General features: G+C 35.2%; 1 protein-coding gene, 1 long non-coding RNA gene and 1 pseudogene across 2 annotated transcripts; 1 reads left to right on the top strand and 2 right to left on the bottom strand.

Moving 5' to 3' along the window:
* Window positions 1-4,648: 4,648 nt before the first annotated feature.
* Window positions 4,649-7,702, bottom strand: LOC148999278 (uncharacterized). Its single transcript, XR_016170981.1, has 3 exons — window positions 7,396-7,702; window positions 6,483-7,309; window positions 4,649-4,944 (listed from the first exon to the last, which is right to left on the bottom strand). It is a non-coding gene; the product is annotated as an uncharacterized LOC148999278 (long non-coding RNA).
* On the top strand, window positions 6,817-7,806 carry LOC148999279 (glucose and ribitol dehydrogenase-like). Its single transcript, XM_089141303.1, has 2 exons — window positions 6,817-6,949; window positions 7,033-7,806. Exons 1-2 carry the CDS (start codon window positions 6,827-6,829, stop codon window positions 7,789-7,791), a joined length of 882 nt encoding a protein of 293 aa, XP_088997429.1. The 5' UTR covers window positions 6,817-6,826; the 3' UTR covers window positions 7,792-7,806.
* An 8,790-nt stretch (window positions 7,807-16,596) lies between these two features.
* LOC148999280 (amidase 1-like) overlaps window positions 16,597-18,275 on the bottom strand; it is a 41,633-nt pseudogene continuing 39,954 nt past the window's right edge.

Here is an 18,275-nt window from a genome sequence, read left to right on the forward strand (position 1 = left end):
CGTTAACCCCGTTACTTAGGGAATCTGGATCTTCACCCCGACAGGGAGTGCTCCCCAACGGTGTTTCCACCACAAAAACTGGTGGGTCCCACACTGGAAAATATATAAAAAAAAACTCCCATCACCACCCCTGGGCCCCCTTGTTTTTTGTGGTGGTAATAATTTTAATATGACCATATTACCCTCAAATATGGTAATGTTTGAACTTTTTATTTTCAAGATTTTTTTACATGAGCCCCCTCCATTTTTATGGGAAACAAGGTGCACCCCCTGTAAAATCAAAAACCTTGCAAATACCCCCTCCACCGTTAATCCATTATTTAGGACTGTAAAATAATTTAATATGACCATATTACCCTCAAATATGATAATGTTTGAATTTCTTATTTTCAAAGCCATACCACCTCGCTCCTCACAGTTACTCACGATGCCTCGTAATTTGCATCACCACTGCCAATCAACGCCCACAATTACCACCGGAGGGACATTTGAGGAGAAGCAGTGCGTACCTCACTTGTATTTTTTTCTTCTTCTCGTGTAATGTTTCTTCTACTCAAGATGAACGATTAGGGCTTTTGTATAACTAATCCTATATAGGGCTTTTGTAATGAACGATTCTACCAATTGAGACGAAAAAAAAAAATTAGTGGCTTGATAGTGACAGCAGAGTAGTTTTGGAAAGATGGGAACAAAAAAAAAAAAAGTCCAAGAAATGATGATGCTAATGATGAACAAAGGTGTCTTGCGATTCATTTGCAATAGTAGTGAGGGTGTCTCTTGTTTATTTGGGGGTTATGATTAATTTTGACCATGAAATTAATGCATTGGTGGGAGACCCACTAAGGAGATGGTTGTTATGAAATTGTAGGTTATGATAGTGGTTTTGACTCAAAATATACATTTCATTGGTTTATAAAGCAAATATAGTAGGGCTATAATTATATTTTGAGGGTCTTCAGTGGAAAATAACACATTAATATCATGAAACAAATGCAAGTGTTGACTACTCAACAGCCCTTTGAGCTTGAGAATGGGTATCAAATTATAATTTAAATTGAGAAACCTTAGCAACGGTCAACTTATGGACTTGTCTCTTCTCCGGTTAAACCTGCACTATAAACCCTAGCAACGGTCACCACACCAAGGTTTAAAGTATCTTGTGTGGGTAATGTAGTGTTTCGCCTCTGTGAAGAAACGCAACATGTATCGAAACACCTTCTCTGCAAAGAAACATTTTCTCTCTTTGACTCTTTTGAAGCTAATTAGTTACGTATCGATACATATCGAATTATTGTGATACATTGGTAATCGATAAAATAGTTTTTTTTTTTTTCTTTTTTTGTAAGAAAATAGGTTGTTTTTAACACAGTAAAAAAAATATACATATTTGGTGTCGTATCTCCCAATTCGTATCGTTTTATTGGAAACTAGGATGAATTGCTTCTTCTTTTCTCTTTTCTTTTTTCTTTTTTCTTTTTTTAAAGTGGTATATCTATCGATCAAATTAAGGGCTGCAATAAGGTCTAGTTGGGCTAGGTTTTTGCAATCCCAAGACCAATCATATATATTATAACATACCCCATTCCCGTGCTGACCCTAATTCAGGGTCAAGGATTACTATCTCTGACCCTAATTCCTATAGGGCCAAGCCAAGCTCATTCCTGCCCTAATTGGCCTTGTCTCTAGCCTTAATTGGCCCTGGTCCTGATTGGTCATATCCTTGTCCATGTTCTTAATTCAATGAGATCAAGCTCCAGGAACAAAATTAGAGCCATGATTAGAGCCAAAATCAGAGTCAAGGTCATGGCAAAAAATCAGGGACGAATTGAGACAGGCCTGGCAGGCCAAAAGAGTAATCCTAGGCCCGTCCTTGGTCCTAGTCAAGGCTATAATATTTTGGCCACAACTTGTCCTCAAAGCCAAAATTTTGAGCCCAAACCCTATATGGGTACAAGGTAGGCTTAGGGTGACAGGTTAGGGCCAAACTTGCACCCCAAAACCAATACATGATAAAATGCAGACCTAATGTTCAAATCACTATAACATTAACTTAAAATGTTTAAACTAGAATATAACACAACTGAAATCATACATAAAATAAAAAATGTGAAAAAATAATAGAGGTAGACTTTTGACCAATAGATAATAGACGTGTTTTGAGGGATTTAACACAAGGTACAAAGATAAACGCATGAGTCATTTATGATTTTATTTGGTCAAATAATTGCCAATTCAATGATAAATACTTAGAGCAACTATATATCCCAATGCAACAAAACTTCACCAATTTTATTTATTAATATGTACAACCTAAAAGATTGAAAATGTGTATTTCAACATAGAAAAATGATTCCAAATAATAATAGCATGCCAGATATCCATATGATAATGAAGAGTGAAGGAGAATCGAAAAAAGTCCATAAATTTGATAATTGGACATTATGTGGTTAGACTATCAAATCATTACCTTTAAACTACTAAGGCTGTGTTTGTTCGCTAGAATAAAGGTTGGGTGGGAAAATTTTTGAAAAAATTAAAATTTTCCTATTTTTCCTTTAAATCCTAAAAGTGTATATTGTTTAGTTGCTTAGGGTGGAAAATTAAATAAACTTATCTGGTGAGGTGATAACTCAACTTTCCCACTCTAACTTTTTTCAAAATCCCACAAAATATGTGAGATTTTATGGAAAAATATGAAAAGGTAAAATGTAGGACCTATAATTAACACTTTTTTATCAAATTTATTTATTTCTTTTTCTTCTCCCTCACCCCTTACACATGGGGCCCATATATCTTTTTTTTCCCTACCCCACATTTATAAACAAACGCAACCTAAATAAATATTGATATGCAAGTGTGGACTTGTTGAGAAGGCATAGCCAATATATATCTTTTTAATAATGGTTTCTCTAATAAATCCTAGCAGGGATAGTCTCTCATTCTTCTCTAGACTACAGCTTTGATACCCAAGAGATCACAATATGAACCAATAGATTATTGATGAAATTTTCAGTTTTGATATGAAATGTATTACTCACCTCTCTTTCCATTCCATGTGAACCCCATTTTAAATCATACAAAAAGCATAATAGATTGGAAAGTGAAGACACCATTTGAGTCCGAATGGAAACTCAACGAATGAGATTTAAGCCATAAAAACTCATCAGTGAAACCAATTCTAAGCAAGGAAGTAAATATCGTATAAGAAGTCAATGCAGGGTTGATAGAGTGATAAGATTCATACTTCTCAGTGGAGAGGTCATGGGTTCGACCCTTGCGGACGATAAGCATCCCTCCTGAGGATGTAATCAAGGTGTGCGCAAGCTGGCCCGGATGAACCTCAGATACCAAAAAAAATAAAAAATATATCGTATAAGAATGCAGAACTAAAAGAGTGTTTTAATGTTAATTTTGAATTTTTTTAAATACTGAAAGCATACCTACTAAATAATCTTCCTTGCTGGAATATGGAAGAGATTGAAGAGTGGTGAAATCTCTTTAGATCTTTAGGGCCTGTTTGGTTACATGAGTCTGGAGATTTATAAAATTAATTGTTTGGTTAACCGAATATGTGGAATGAAATCTATGGATTCATCTGTGATTTTTGTGAACATGTTTAGCGTTTTTATATTAGGAATGAAATCTCTGGATTTCACCCCATTACCCATAAATCTACAGATTCTCGTTTTTAGTGTAAAAAAATGAATCTCTAGATTTCATGGTTCTAGAGATTTGTCACAACCAAACGGGTATAAATCTCGCATTCATGAATCCAGAGATTTCAAATCTTTGAATTCATGTGACCAAACACGCCCTTAAAGGAGGAGTCACCATAGAAGAGGATGGAAGAGAAAAACAGATTGAACATAGACTTCTTGGATAGAAGACACAAAGGTATTTTACGGAGAGATAGAGTAATGAAAAACTTTTCAAATGGATGGAGTACTTAAGAGAGAAAAAAGGCAGATGCATATCCAGATACATAAATTTGGGGAGAAAGGGCTAGGATGCATGAATGGTGGTATCAAGAGATACACAAATAAAAAGGGGTTTTTGAAGTAATGTATCTTTTGAGGTGGGGCATGGTGGAAAGATGTGCCTATTGAGCATTCACAGGAGTAATTTGGTTTAATAAAATATCATATCAAAAACCCCAAGAGGTGGCTCAGTTGGCAAATGCACATGGCCATATAAAATAGAAAAAGAAGTCTTGAAAAAAAGGAGGAAAAAAAATCTAAAAGTAAATTTTTTTACCATAAGAAAGAAAAATAATTAAAAAGTTCAATTTTTTGGGTTAAGGAGAAAGGGATGAAATTTTTGAGAGAGTAGTAAAGATAAATATGAAAGAAGTAAACGAAAGAGTATTCATACTCAACCTAAAAAAAAAAATAATAAAGAAGATTATTATTAAGAAAAACATCTTCATGTAAGAATCCAATTATTATTTGTCATTTTTTCAAAAAAATATCAAACTTGGAAAAAGTTGTACCTATTAGTAATAATTTATCTTCCTTTTTTGGGAGGGATTTATCTATAACCAACCTTGTTAGTTTGTCCAAGAAACTCAGCAATACACTGAAGCCAAATACTTCTCCATGAAGCCTAAAACTTCTCCATCTTAAACTCAATTAAACAAATGGGCATTACAATCCATAACTTAGTCCATTAGACTCTATTTGTACTAAAATTGTCATTATTGTTGCAGAATTCAGACCCTCTTGGTCGATCGGTCGAACTTGCAAAAAATGTGCTCGATTGGTGTGGTCGAGTATCATCTCTGACGATCAAGTTAGTTCAATATTGTTGTAGAATTCCGTCATCTGAGCTCGAACATACGAACTTGCAAAAAACGTGCTCGACCGGTGTGATCAAGTATCGTCTCTGATGATCAAGTTAGTTCAATGTTGTTGCAGAATTCCGTCCTCTGAACTCGAACGTACGAACCTGCAAAAAACATGTTCGACCGGTGTGGTCATATAACGATTAATTTTAGGGATAATTACTATTGGCCCCTTGTACTTTGATTTTATTACTACTGTATCCCCTGTACTTTTCAAAATTACTAATCCAACCTTTAACTTTGTCTACAATTACTATTGCCCCCTACCATTAAGTTCCATTAGTTTACTGATGATGTGGCAACTTTATGTTTTCTCAAAATACCCTTATACTTATCTCTTTAATTATTTACCTTTTTGTCAAGTTACAGTAGTACCCTTAATTAACTGTGGAGAAAAAAAATAACTATAATCCGTTTTATTCTCAAAAAAAAAAAAAACCACCAAATAAAGAAAGAGTGATTGAATAAAACTCAAATAGAAACCGAAGAGGAAGAAAAATCAAATTCAACTAAAATTAGAAACTGAATATCACCTAAAATATTTTCAAAATAAATGAAGTTTATCGGATTTGGATTTTGCCCATTTCATTAATTCAAAATAAATGAATTTTAGGGTAAAATTGACATTTAATCTGGTTTTTATAAATTAAGTACCATTATCTTTTGATTTCTCAATTTTAATGAAGGGCAAATTAGACATTCCATATTCAAACTTAACGGCAACTTAACACCGTTATAAGGAAGGGGGGCAACAGTAATTCCGTAAAGAACAGGGTTTTATTAGTAATAAAATCAAACTACAGGGGGCAACAGTAATTATCCCTTAATTTTATTGTCTTATATTTTTTCAATTTATATATTATTTTATTTATAAATATTCATGTAACTTCTAATTTTTCCTTTTTTCATACAACCAACTAAAAGGAAAAGTTTTTTAGCAAAGTATAGTTTGAGGGGACAATTTTACAGCATAATTTTGATTGTATTAAAAACTCATATTAATACAACACAATTTGTAAGAACAATTTTTCTACATACTTTTTAGCACAAGTATAGTTGGTAAAGACTAAATTCGTCCGGTTTACCAAAATAAAATAGTTGGTAAAGACAATTTTCCTCCTCATAATCTTATCCAAATAATTTTAATTAATACACCATTTCAATATCTTGATCTCAAGCTAAAATTGTGGTAATTCATATGTACCAACTATTGCATTGAGTCTTAACCCTTTTTCTCAATCCAAATCATTCTTAAATTAATGAAAATTTATTTATTTTTCTTAATTTTAACAACCTATTTCCTTATCATTGTTTTATTTTTTTAGAACTAATAGCTTATATATTTTTAATTATAAAAATATTTAATATATTTCAATTTCACTTTTGAAATAGAAAAGTTTGAATTTTTTTATTTCATATTATAAGAAGTTGGTATTTAATTATCAATTTGAACTACCTTGAATTCACCATCATTGTGTACATATTCTATGAGAAAGAATTGAATTCTAACCCATGCGGCTAATAGAAGTAACGAGCCAACCCTTATAAATTTGAAATGCTGAACTCATCCATAAGAGAGATAAGGAGATATACCCCATGAATTGGATAAACAAATATACAAATATCTGCATAGCTCACCAACCTTAGCTAGAACCTTCTCTTTTCTTCCTTTTTCATTTTCCCCATTTTTTTGTCTGTGTCAAAGGATCACACGTCCGCTGCATGAGAACCAACAGACACGTAAACACAATCAGTAACACGTGGATCCTGTAATGATCCACATTCGCCTATAAATTTTACCTTAAAATGGATAATTACTAATCACCACACTTTCAGAGCCTTGAGATGCTCTGTCGTCCTGTTTGTGCTTTCAGTAGTAGTCTTACAAGGCAGTTCAGTTGCTTGGATCATTCTTTTCCCATCTCCGCATTGCCAAAACGATTCCCCATTTCTTCTAAACCCAACAAGTTCTTGATCTTTAGAAGAATGGCGTCCGGTGGTCAGCAATTCCCACCTCAGAAGCAAAACACACAACCAGGCAAAGAACATGTCATGGATCCCAAACCTCAGGCTGCCAGCGATCAATACAAGCCTGCCAATAAGCTCCAAGTAATCAATCAACCATCGAATTTAGTGTTTTGAAATTTAATGAAAATTTTAGCTCTGTTAGTCATTTCTTCAAACACTTGCAGGGCAAGGTAGCGTTGGTGACGGGAGGAGATTCAGGTATAGGTAGGGCAGTTTGCTACTGCTTCGCAAAGGAAGGTGCGACCGTGGCTTTCACATACGTGCAGGGTCAAGAAGACAAAGACGCCCAAGACACCCTGCAAATGATCACTCAATCCAAAACCCAGGAAGCCAAAGACCCTTTGGCCATCGCTGCCGATCTGGGTTTCGACGAGAACTGCAAACGAGTGGTTGACGAGGTGGTGAAGGCTTATGGAAAAATCGACATTCTGGTTAACAACGCTGCAGAACAGTACAAGGCACAGTCAGTGGAGGAGATAGATCAAGACAGATTGATTAGGGTTTTTAGAACAAACATCTTCTCTTACTTCTTCATGGTGAGACATAGCTTGAAGCACATGAACCCAGGAAGCTCCATCATCTGCACCACTTCAGTGAATGCTTACAAGGGAAATCCAACGCTGCTGGATTATACGTCGACGAAGGGAGCGATCGTGGGCTTCATAAGAGGTTTGGCTCTGCAATTGGCGAGCAAGGGCATTCGTGTGAACGGAGTGGCGCCCGGACCTATTTGGACGCCATTGATTCCGGCGTCGTTCAGCGAGGAGGATAGTACCAAGTTTGGATCAGACACGCCGTTGGGGAGAGCTGGGCAGCCACATGAGGTGGCGCCGTCGTTTGTGTTCCTGGCTTCGACTGTGGATTCGTCTTATATCACGGGTCAGGTCCTTCATCCCAACGGTGGGATGATTGTCAACGCTTGATTCCGATCGTACGTCGGTTAGGGTTTTGTATTTTGGGTCTGTTATGGAGTCTTCAATTTCCCTTGTGAATATATGAAAGAAGTTATCATGTAATAGCAGTTTCTATAAGTTATGCAACTAGAAGAGTTACGTATGTCATGCCATGGACATGTATGTGCATCATAGTTTTAGAATTTCGTATATCATGCCATGGTCATGTGTATATATATATTTTTAGCGTTTGAGGTTCATTATTTCGTATACATGCCATGCCATGGTCATATGTGTATATGTGTTTATATATATTTTTAGTGTTTGATGTTCATTTGAGGTTTCATTTTCATATGTGTAAGCATATATTTTTAGTGTCTGAGGTTTCATCTGTGTCGGCCTGTGCGTACCTTTATTACATTCTCATCTGGTTAGGTTGTGCGTACTTTGATTACATTTTCAATGGGAGTTTTGTCGTTCGTAAGGGTCGAATCCATGACATCTCCATTGAGAAGTATAGATCTTACAACTTAAAAATATGGACAGATTCAATCTCAACTCTCTATTGCTGGAGAGAAGGAATTGAACTATACTTGGGAGAAAACTCTTGGTTGAAAGAAACATCCAAGAAAGCTGTAATTGTTTCAAGAGCTACACTCACAGTCAATTTCTTTTTATAGAGAATTAAAACAAATTCAATTATTAATGCGTTTGATAATCAACTTAAAAGGGTTTTTTGTATTTACCCAAAAAAATAAAAATTAAGTGTTTCTAGTTTCTACTATGAAAAATCAGAAAAATGTCAAAAAAAGCGTAGGTGAACCTTGGATGATCACGAAGTCATTTTCGATAATTAAGTTAGTATCATGGAGATTCAACTTACAAACACGAAATATGAGCATAAGCTAATTTTGGATGGTCGGGAAATCACTTTCGATGATTAAGTCAGAGTCCAAAACTCACAAAGTCTGAGATAACTTTGATGTATGTGGGTTTGAGTATTTTTTAGATGTCACTTGATCAATGATGACCATTAGATGAAATGAACGTGCCTTGTTATTGATTGTTCAGTTTAAGTTCGGAGCTAGAATCCTCTTTAGATCTCGGAACTAGATCTTTTGGGTTAAGGTTAGAGTCATTTCTGTATTTGAGTTCCAACTTTTGATCTTCTTGAGGTTAAACTTCTGAATATTGTGGGATCTTTCTCGAGAATATCATGGTGGTATGAAGTTTCATATTCAAACTCTTTTCAGTCTAATCAAACTCAATCATCAGTTTTACACTACTTAATCCCAAACGATTTGTTTGGTTCAACTCGGCTGGTTTGGATTCTACTATTGGATCTATGAATCTCTTCAAACAATTTTCTTTAAATTTTATCGGTGCCTAACTTTTGATTCGAGAAACAGATGCAATAACTATTTAAACCTGTTTTTTAAGGCAAAGAGTTTCAATTTATACTTCATCAAAGTTTAAACGGCTTTCAGCCGAATTTTCGTTTTTCAAAACAAGAAATCGATCAGTTTATCAAAATAATAGCTTTATCAGAAAAACATAGTCTTTCATCTCATCCTGAAGAGCCGAAGAGACTCATAGAGTGAAGAGTCAAGACAGAAAAGATGAAGATGAAGAATTAGGGTAAAACTTACTTAGCCTTATTTTTAACTATGAAATTACAGAAATATTCCCCTACTTGGTACGGTATTCGGTTTGTTACAGAAATCAGTAATTCGGTACGGTTTCAATATATACCGAAGGTATGGAGCTTGAGACCGATACTATTTTGTACTGAATTTTAAACAATGTGGTTTGATACCATTTAAATGGCACAGTTTGGTATGATTAGACGATTTCGGTAATTGTCACCCTCACTACTATATATCAAAAAAATGATAATGGATAGTGGGGCTAGAGGTTGAGGGCCTAAAGGCCCAATGACCCAATAACAAATGTGGTTGATTGCTCCACATCTATAGGCTTATCAATTTAGGGTTAGGTCAAATTCCCACTAGCGTTTTGTTTCAGTGAATCATCTTGGGAGAGCTCAAATTTGTAAGTGATATCCTAAAAAAGAAAAAGAAAAATTTTATCATTAACAAAATGAAGTTTGAAAGTGATATTTCCACTAATTTATTTGGTACGGAAAAGCCTTCCGTGGCATGGCTTGGAATTTTTTTAGTTTAAACTTTGGAAGTGATATTCCCCCTTTTCTCTAATGTGTTGTGCCACTTTTATAGTGCATCTTTTCTAATTCCATTTGTCTTATTTCACTTTTAATGGTCGATATTTTTTTATTGTGAACTTGGGTTTGTTAGATTCAAAATTGTAATATCTTGATTTCTATTTTGGAGGCTTTGATTTTGAATTTTGATAATGAACTTTTCAAGGTTCAAATTTTGAAACAAAAATTGCATTGGTACTAACTTCCGCCTCATAATGGAATGCTTTGGCAAGTGTTTGTTGAATGTTTGATCATGAGTTCGCTCGCGTCTTGCAAACAACCTCTTTGAATAGAAATAAAATTGAGTATATCTGATCAGCCTCATACCTTAATAAATGCGAAAACCTTAACTATCGGTGGACCCACATCCGGCTATAAAAGTTCAATACACGTTAAACAATATAGAACATGTTATAAAACATCGGTTGGTGAATTGTATTATTAAGTAGCTACCCCGCTGTAGGACTACTATCGTTATCACCATGTCTAGTGTTTCTCAACTCTGACTCAACTCAATTGAACTAGTCATTACCATTCAGTGGATCTCATAATTAGTCACCATTGTTGAAAATTGTTTTCTTTTTTCGAGTATCATCTCAATATCGATTTTAGGGGGGGGGGTTGGAGAGGTTGATTTGAGTTTAGATTAACTACTGACTTAAATTAGCCGTAAGTGATACCCCCACTATTTTTTATTGACGCGACACGGAGGGCTTTTCATAGCACGACTTTGACTAGGGTTTTCTTATTGATTATTCTATTGTATTTTTCTTCTCCTTTTTATTTTATTTTATTTATAATTATTTCTCTTATTTTCTCATTTTGTCTAATTAATAATACTTAAAAGAAAGTTTCAATCAATATCATTTCTTCAATTGAAGTTTCAACGATTACCTAATAAATCTAAAAGCTAGTAAGTTCCTACGAACACTATTATATGCTAGGAATGCAAGAAGCCCTAGCGTTTTCTTTCAACGAGGTGATCGAGATTGTCACAGTCAATTGGTAGAATGTTTTTAATTTACGAAAGAAGAATGTAATGGATTGGCCACTTACTTAGTCTTTCTTAGAATTCTTACACTTCAAACTTTCCACCTAAAATTTAATTCTTCCTTTTGCTTTGTTTATTAGGCAATTCCATCATTATTATTACTTTCCATTACATAAAGGGTTCGAAAAATTTGTCATGTTTTTCTATGTTGGATGAATGCAGTAAGGGTCATTAAAATTTCAGTCAAAGTAAGATAAGTTTTTGGAGTTAGGTATTAGTTTAATGGTCCCTTTTCAGTTTAATGAAAGCCACTCAATTCAGTGGAACAGAATGAATCCTTTAATTGTTGTTCTACCATGAATGTTAAAAAAAATCAATAAAACTATGTTTTTTGGTTTTTAGATTTTAATTCTTGGCACCAAACAATTTTTTTTTGTTGGTAAAAGGACAGAAAACCGAGCTCTGACATAGTATCCAAACAGCCTAAAATGTGAGCAAATCATTGTAAGTTATTAGTAGTAGAAGATAACCTTTCAAGTAAATTCTAGGGTTTTAAAAATGGGATTAGTTTCCTGTTTTAGTTCAAAATGAGATTTAATCATTCTGATCAAATCCAATTCAACAATGGTTGTTGGCCCTGATCAGGAGATTTAGATTCTAAGTCTTAAAAATCTTGTGGTGCCCAATTGTTCCTCTACAATGCGATAAATGTATTAGGGCCTGTTTGGTTACATGAATCCAGAGATTTATAATCTTTGGATTCATGAATCTGATAATTATACCCGTTTGGTTGTAAAAGATCTCTAGATTTACCTTTTTACACTAAAAACGTGAATATGTAGATTTATGGGTAAATGATGAAATCCAGAGATTTCAAAAAAGCGATACATTTGCAGATTCACAAAAATCAAGTCAATCAAATAGTTTTTTAGGATGAATCCACAGATTTCATTCCACAACCAAACATCTAATTTTATAAATTATAACTCCATAGATTTGAAATCTCTAGATATTTGAAATCTCCAGACTCATGTAACCAAACAGGCCCTTAGTCAATCATCATAGAGACAGATCATCCCAACACTATACTCGATACCTGGAGAGTCGGAGAAATTTTGATGATTTGATACTTGGTGGACTAGTAGTTAGTTTGTCTCGATATTAGTTTAGATAATCCTATCTTGACCTGGGGGGGGGTAGGGATTCCATCGTGTTACTTTTCAAAGATAGACATTTCTCTTGAATGCGTGTTAGAGTAGTATAGATGTCATCGACTTTCTTCGAAGTAGAAAGTACGACAGTTGTAGTACTAGCAATGGCAATGTGGAATAATTATTTCCATACATTGAATCTCATTAGACTTCTTAATCAAAATCTTTTTGAAAGGGATTTCTTTGTTTGGTTAGTACATTTCGTACTACATCTAAATATGGTAAAATATTTCTCAGGGTTCATATGTTAATGTACTAACACTCCTAATTGCCACGTGTTAAATTTTGAGGCCATACAATCACATAATAATGTCTTGAACCACTTGAGATAGAAGATGCTAACTATTAATAGTGGAGATTATATAGACATGCATCAATTCACCCGAAATGGATATGTGGAGGATGTTATGTTCCTAGATAAAATTATTTCTCTTGAGAATAATATAGGCTAAAATCAATGAAATATGAGACTAATAAGAAATAACTTGAAATGCTAATAATATCGTTTTTTTTTGGGGTGGGGGTGGTTATTTTTTTTTTGATATCTGAGGTTCATCTGGATCAGCTTGCGCACACCTCGATTACATCCTCGGGGGGTTTTATTGTTCCCAAGGGTCGAACATGGGAGGTGGTTATTGTTGTTGAAAGGAAGGCTCCTTTGGTATACCTCAGCAACATGGGAGGTGGTTAAGCATTCACATTCTCTGGTCCATGATTTGTTCTCATCCTTATATAACGACCATTGCACACAATTGAATCAATAAATTTAGTAAATGCATACTACAACCTAAAAAGTATAATGACTCATTATGCTTACTTTTTGCTGCAAGGCCTGTTAATTGGGTATCATCCTCATCCTCATCAGCATCACTATCATCATCAACTGCATCATCATCATCATCATCCTCCTCTAGTCCAACCAGTAAACAATACAAAGGTATGAATACCAGAACATGACTATTACCATACAAACACAATGTCACCAGCTCTTTTAATGAGAAATAAATTCTAAATATTTGGAGAAATACAAAGTTTATAATCCAACATATGTATGCCTGTTATCATCCTAGTCCAGGAAATAGCCTGAGAAACCAGAGAAGTAAGAAGATGCAATTACAGCACACCACCATTACAATGCATCAATTAGATCCTATGTATCAAATTTAAATTAGAAAATAGGGATGTCAGTCATGTTGTTGCTTCCTAAGCCACTAGTTGTTGATCAAAGAAGTATATTTTAGTAAAACAACACTATATCGCGACTAGACAAACCTCAAAATCAAATACAGGCTGCTCGTCATCATCATCAGATGCCCCAAAATCCTCATTATCATCCACTTCCAGAGGAACTATATCCCCTCGCTTATGAACTGCAGTAATACAAAACAAACGGAAAAAGGAGAAAATTTTAACAAAAACTGAATTTAACAAAGAAAAAAAATTGGGAAACGAAATTGCCAGCGGAGTGAACAATGGACTTACAGGCATCAACTTCGTCATCCATATCTTCTTCCGGTAGATACTTATCTCGTGTCTTCTCCTTAGCTTTTCTGGTGCCTTTCTTCTGCTGCTTCGGTCCTTTTCTCATTACTAGCAAACTCAGATTACAGAACTGCACAGCCTCAACGGAGTGACCATTATGTATGTTACCAAATTTTCTATCAATTAGATCTTATATGCTAATTTGTTTGTAAAACTCCCATCATGGTAATTATGAAAAATTTAAGTGGAATGTGAAAGTTTTAACAATCATAAGCATGTAGTCCCACCAAATCCAAAACTAATTCTAAAATATAAGATTTTAAGGATATAATTAACATGCAATATGGTTTTTATAAATGAAGGTAATGCCATATTTTTTTACTTCTTAATTTTAAGGGCAAAGTAGACATTTCATATTTGATGTTAACAGTCACTTAACACCTTTAGAAGTGTGGGGGCTAATAGTAATTTCACAAAGAAGAGGGTTTGATTAGTAAAAAAACAAAAATATAAGGGGGCAATAGTAAAAAAACTAAAATATAATGTAGATTGCCCCCTCACTTCTAAAGGAAAGTTTGACAATAATAAGAGGGTATAAGATTGAATTATGGAATTTTGAGAAGCAGCTAATCTAGGCCACTGCCTATAAATCTAACGGTCAGAATTGCCAAGTCAACAATCACTATATATATAGTGGCAATGAGAAAACAAAATTTGGAGTTCAGCCATCCATAAAAATGTTAAAGTCTTTTTTATCCATTTCACAATCAAGTCCACAGCTACCAAATATTTAGGCTTTGGGATGATGAAAAATTCAACATATTACATTTGCAAATCATTTTATAGCAAGACGCATAGATGCACTCACAGCTGGACTCAAAATGTTTTCACTGTTAAATCAAATCAAATCAAACAGCAGTTGTCAGTTTAGCAACAAATTTCCAACTAAGATGTTCCCCATCAGCAACTCATCAAATTGTAGGCTTAGATGCATATGCTTTGGGTTCTTTTATGATGTATGACACTCATCCCCTGAAAGATATCCATCTTGATATGGCAATCCTCTGAATTTTGGGGTCAATATAACAATCATCCACTTACACATCTTTAGAGAAAAAGGTAATGGAAAAAAATAATTCCTCTAATTGTATGCTCAGGCCTATTATATCTAAAGACTGCAGAATCTCTGAAAAACAATATCTTTAAGGGTTTAATTCAGGACTGTTCTGGGTAATTGAGTCAAATCCTTAATGTTTCTGGTAACTATCCCACTTCGAAAATTGCTACCAAACCTAAGAACCGATACCAACTATTACATTAAATTGAGGCAAACCCAACACCTATTCGGGCTTGTTTACCGGGGAATAAGCCTATAGATGGGACACCCCATGTGATGCCCCGCATTTCATTATTTATTCCTCATGTTGCACCCCTTTTAAGGTATAGGCACAAATGCCCCTTTATGAGCCTGTGTCCAGTATCCTTTTTTGCCCCTCGCAACGGCATAATTTTTTAGGGGCCCTAAGCCATGTTCCCTTGGGGCCAGCGGCGAAGCCCCGATCAAGTTCTTTCGTGATGGAGGCATGGAGCATCATCAAATTTAACAGCTACATATGAGGGGGTGCTAAGGACTAATTCTGGTAGTCCTATTATGGCATATGCTGGTCGAGGGGAAAAGCATTCGATCTTAGCAATAAAATTGCAAGCCAATACTTAGGGGGATTGGGATTTGAATTCAAGAAGGGTGTTTGGAGGTCTCTATCAGATGTGATTCTAAATTGGCAGCAGATATTCTCAAAGGGACTATCAAAGGGCCTTGGAAGAGTCAAGCTATAAAAGGCAGAATTTTGCAAGAGGCTGCTATGACAGAGGTGGAGATTAGGCATCTGTGGAGGGAACAGAACATGACAAGGCTTCAGCTCTGGGAGAAACAAGTTTTGCGGGATCCTATTCAATTCCCTAGTGAGCTAGTTGATTTAATTCAAAGGGATGCGCCAGTAAATGTTTATTACAAATTGTAATTGGGCTAATTTTCCTATGGATGCTGCTTAGGAAAGCATGCCCTCCTTATCTAGATTCTTCTTACCCCTTTTTCTAAAGGGGTTCTAGAGGGATGCCTTCTTTGTATTTTTTTTCTCTTTAATAAAATCATACTTATCGGAATTATAAAAAAGAAAAAGAAAAAAAAGACATTACTAACCTAGAGTTTGTTTGAGTCAGTTACTAAGTAAGCTGGAAGTTTATAAACTCCCTTCAAAAAGAATTGAGTAAAAAGTTAGGTTGGGACAAGTAACAGTTAGTTTGGTTGTTATTAGTATTTCCATTTTTCACTTTGACTTTGCTTTTGTATGGCTGATTGAACATTGATTACTATTTGCTTATTGCAAGGAGCTTTTATTGCAATTGTTATCTCTACATGATGGGAACCTAATCTTCTGGATCATAACCAGCTTGCCTTGGTGTGTAATATCCAAGGGGGAGTGTTGGTTTTTTTTTTTTTTGAGTCTGTGGGGCAGGGGGGGGGGGGTACTTTGTCTTGGAAACTCCAGTTTAATAAAAGCTACCCACAGGCCACAGCCTAGATTTACCATTTAGAACCCTCCCATAGTTCATCCCCCACATTTAATTTCCTTTTCTGCCCAAGAATTTCATTAAAACCCTAGCATCCATAGATCCAGTAAATTATGCTGCTGCCGTTAAAGGACTGCAATGCCTTCTAGAAGTTCATACACAAAATTTTCGTGAGAATTCTGCCTAGCCAAATCCAACCATTATAACCTGCTAAAATTTTGATGAAATCTTCTCCTAACCCTAATACAAATTTGATCCCAAGTTTCACACCCACCATGATGAGATAAAATTAGTTTGTGTAACTTCTAGTTCTTACGGATAGACTGCAGCCTACCTTGAATGGTATAAAGAGGACAACTTCAGAAAGTCATTTTCTCATAGGCTTCAATCTGTTCCCTCAAGAAACCATTAAGTGACTCAACAAGATTCAACAAAAAACCATCTGCACCGTGCTTGGCCAATAGAGACACCGCCACAGGAAGATTATCATACATTTCTAAAGGTATAGTCACCTGCAATTGAGAAGCAATACAAGAAAGACTTTATCTGTAACAAACATGCCCCAATAATAGAATCATTTTATCCTGTTGAAAGGCACCAGTAGGAGAGACTACCTGGCAAAACCCAGAAGCTCCAGCTATATGCAGCAAACTGAATGCTCTAGAACAAAAATTTTCATAGTGTAGCTGTCAACGTTTTCAATTTAGGTGGTGGCCCAGGCACTGTTGGAATAGCAAGGACACCAAATTCCTACAAAATCATTCCATGAAGGCATAATTGGAAGGAAGTCAGATCCTGAACTGAAATTTGCACATTACTGCTTCAACTTGCTCGTCAGAGTGGAAATTGTAGTTTTTCAGCAGCAGATATAACATATGGTTTAAAGAATTTCCTCTAAAATCTAACCAATTATGGTTCTTAATTGGGACTTGTGTCTAAACCTTGAGTTCCACAGTGCCCCAAACTAGTAACTTGTAGCAGCCACTTCAATTGTGCTGGATTTTAAAGGTTTTGCAGTTTAAGACAACATCATTTTGGAGGGAGAAGTATTCCTGAGGTCCTCAACTGGAGAAAACAGCAGCCTTATACAACAACAACAACAACAACAATAAGCCTTGTCCCAACTAAATGGGGTTGGCTACATGGATTCTTGCCCTCCAATCAATTCTGTTCGACGTCATGCTAGATACAAGGCCTAAGCTATACATATTCTTTCTCACCACTTCTCCTAAGGTTATCTTAGGTCTACCCCTAGCTCTTCTAGTTCCTTCAATATGGATTATATCACTTCTCCGTACAGGGGCATTTATAGGTCTCCGTCGAACGTGGCCGTGCCACCTCAAACGACTTTCTTGAAGCTTATCACTTATGGGAGCAACTCCCAGACCAACTCTAATATGATCATTTCTTATCTTATCCATCCTAGTTTTGCCACTCATCCATCTTAGCATCTTCATTTTAGCTACACTGAGTTTATCTATAAACTTATACAACTTTTAATATCATATCACTTGTTCGAAAAAAAAAAACAATTCCATAAACTCAATTCCTAAATTAAGATATTAGGTCAACTGATTTCCAAAGCTATCTACTAGTAGTCTTTTTTCTCCTTTTTATTTTTTATATATTTTTTAAATTTTTTATTTTTTATTTTTTATTTTTAAATCCATAATTTCAACTCCTAAATTAATATATTAGGTCAATTGATTTCCAAAAGATATCTGTTAGAAGTCTTTTTTTTTTTTTTTAATAACTTCTCAGTTTTAAATTATACATCTCCATCCCATAGAGCCACATGGGTGAAGGGGTACACAAATGGTGCAGCTCAACCCCCCTCATTAACCCTAGAAAAAACTAGAGGTGCCTTTCTGTCAAAGGGGAGTGCATCTGACATGACTGGGTGGTTTTCTTTCTCAAACGTGGCTCTAGATTTGTAGGAGACTAACTAGAAGCCAAATAGCATCTGAATAGGTAGGTTCGAAAACAATTTTGCTGAGGTCCTGCGTAATTAATGCGCAGGACCGTCAAGCCGGCCGTC

This window comes from Hakea prostrata, unplaced genomic scaffold (assembly GCF_041222555.1).
Source record: "Hakea prostrata isolate BN-2017 unplaced genomic scaffold, UWA_Hpros_2 contig_18, whole genome shotgun sequence".
Taxonomy (NCBI): Eukaryota; Viridiplantae; Streptophyta; class Magnoliopsida; order Proteales; family Proteaceae; genus Hakea; species Hakea prostrata.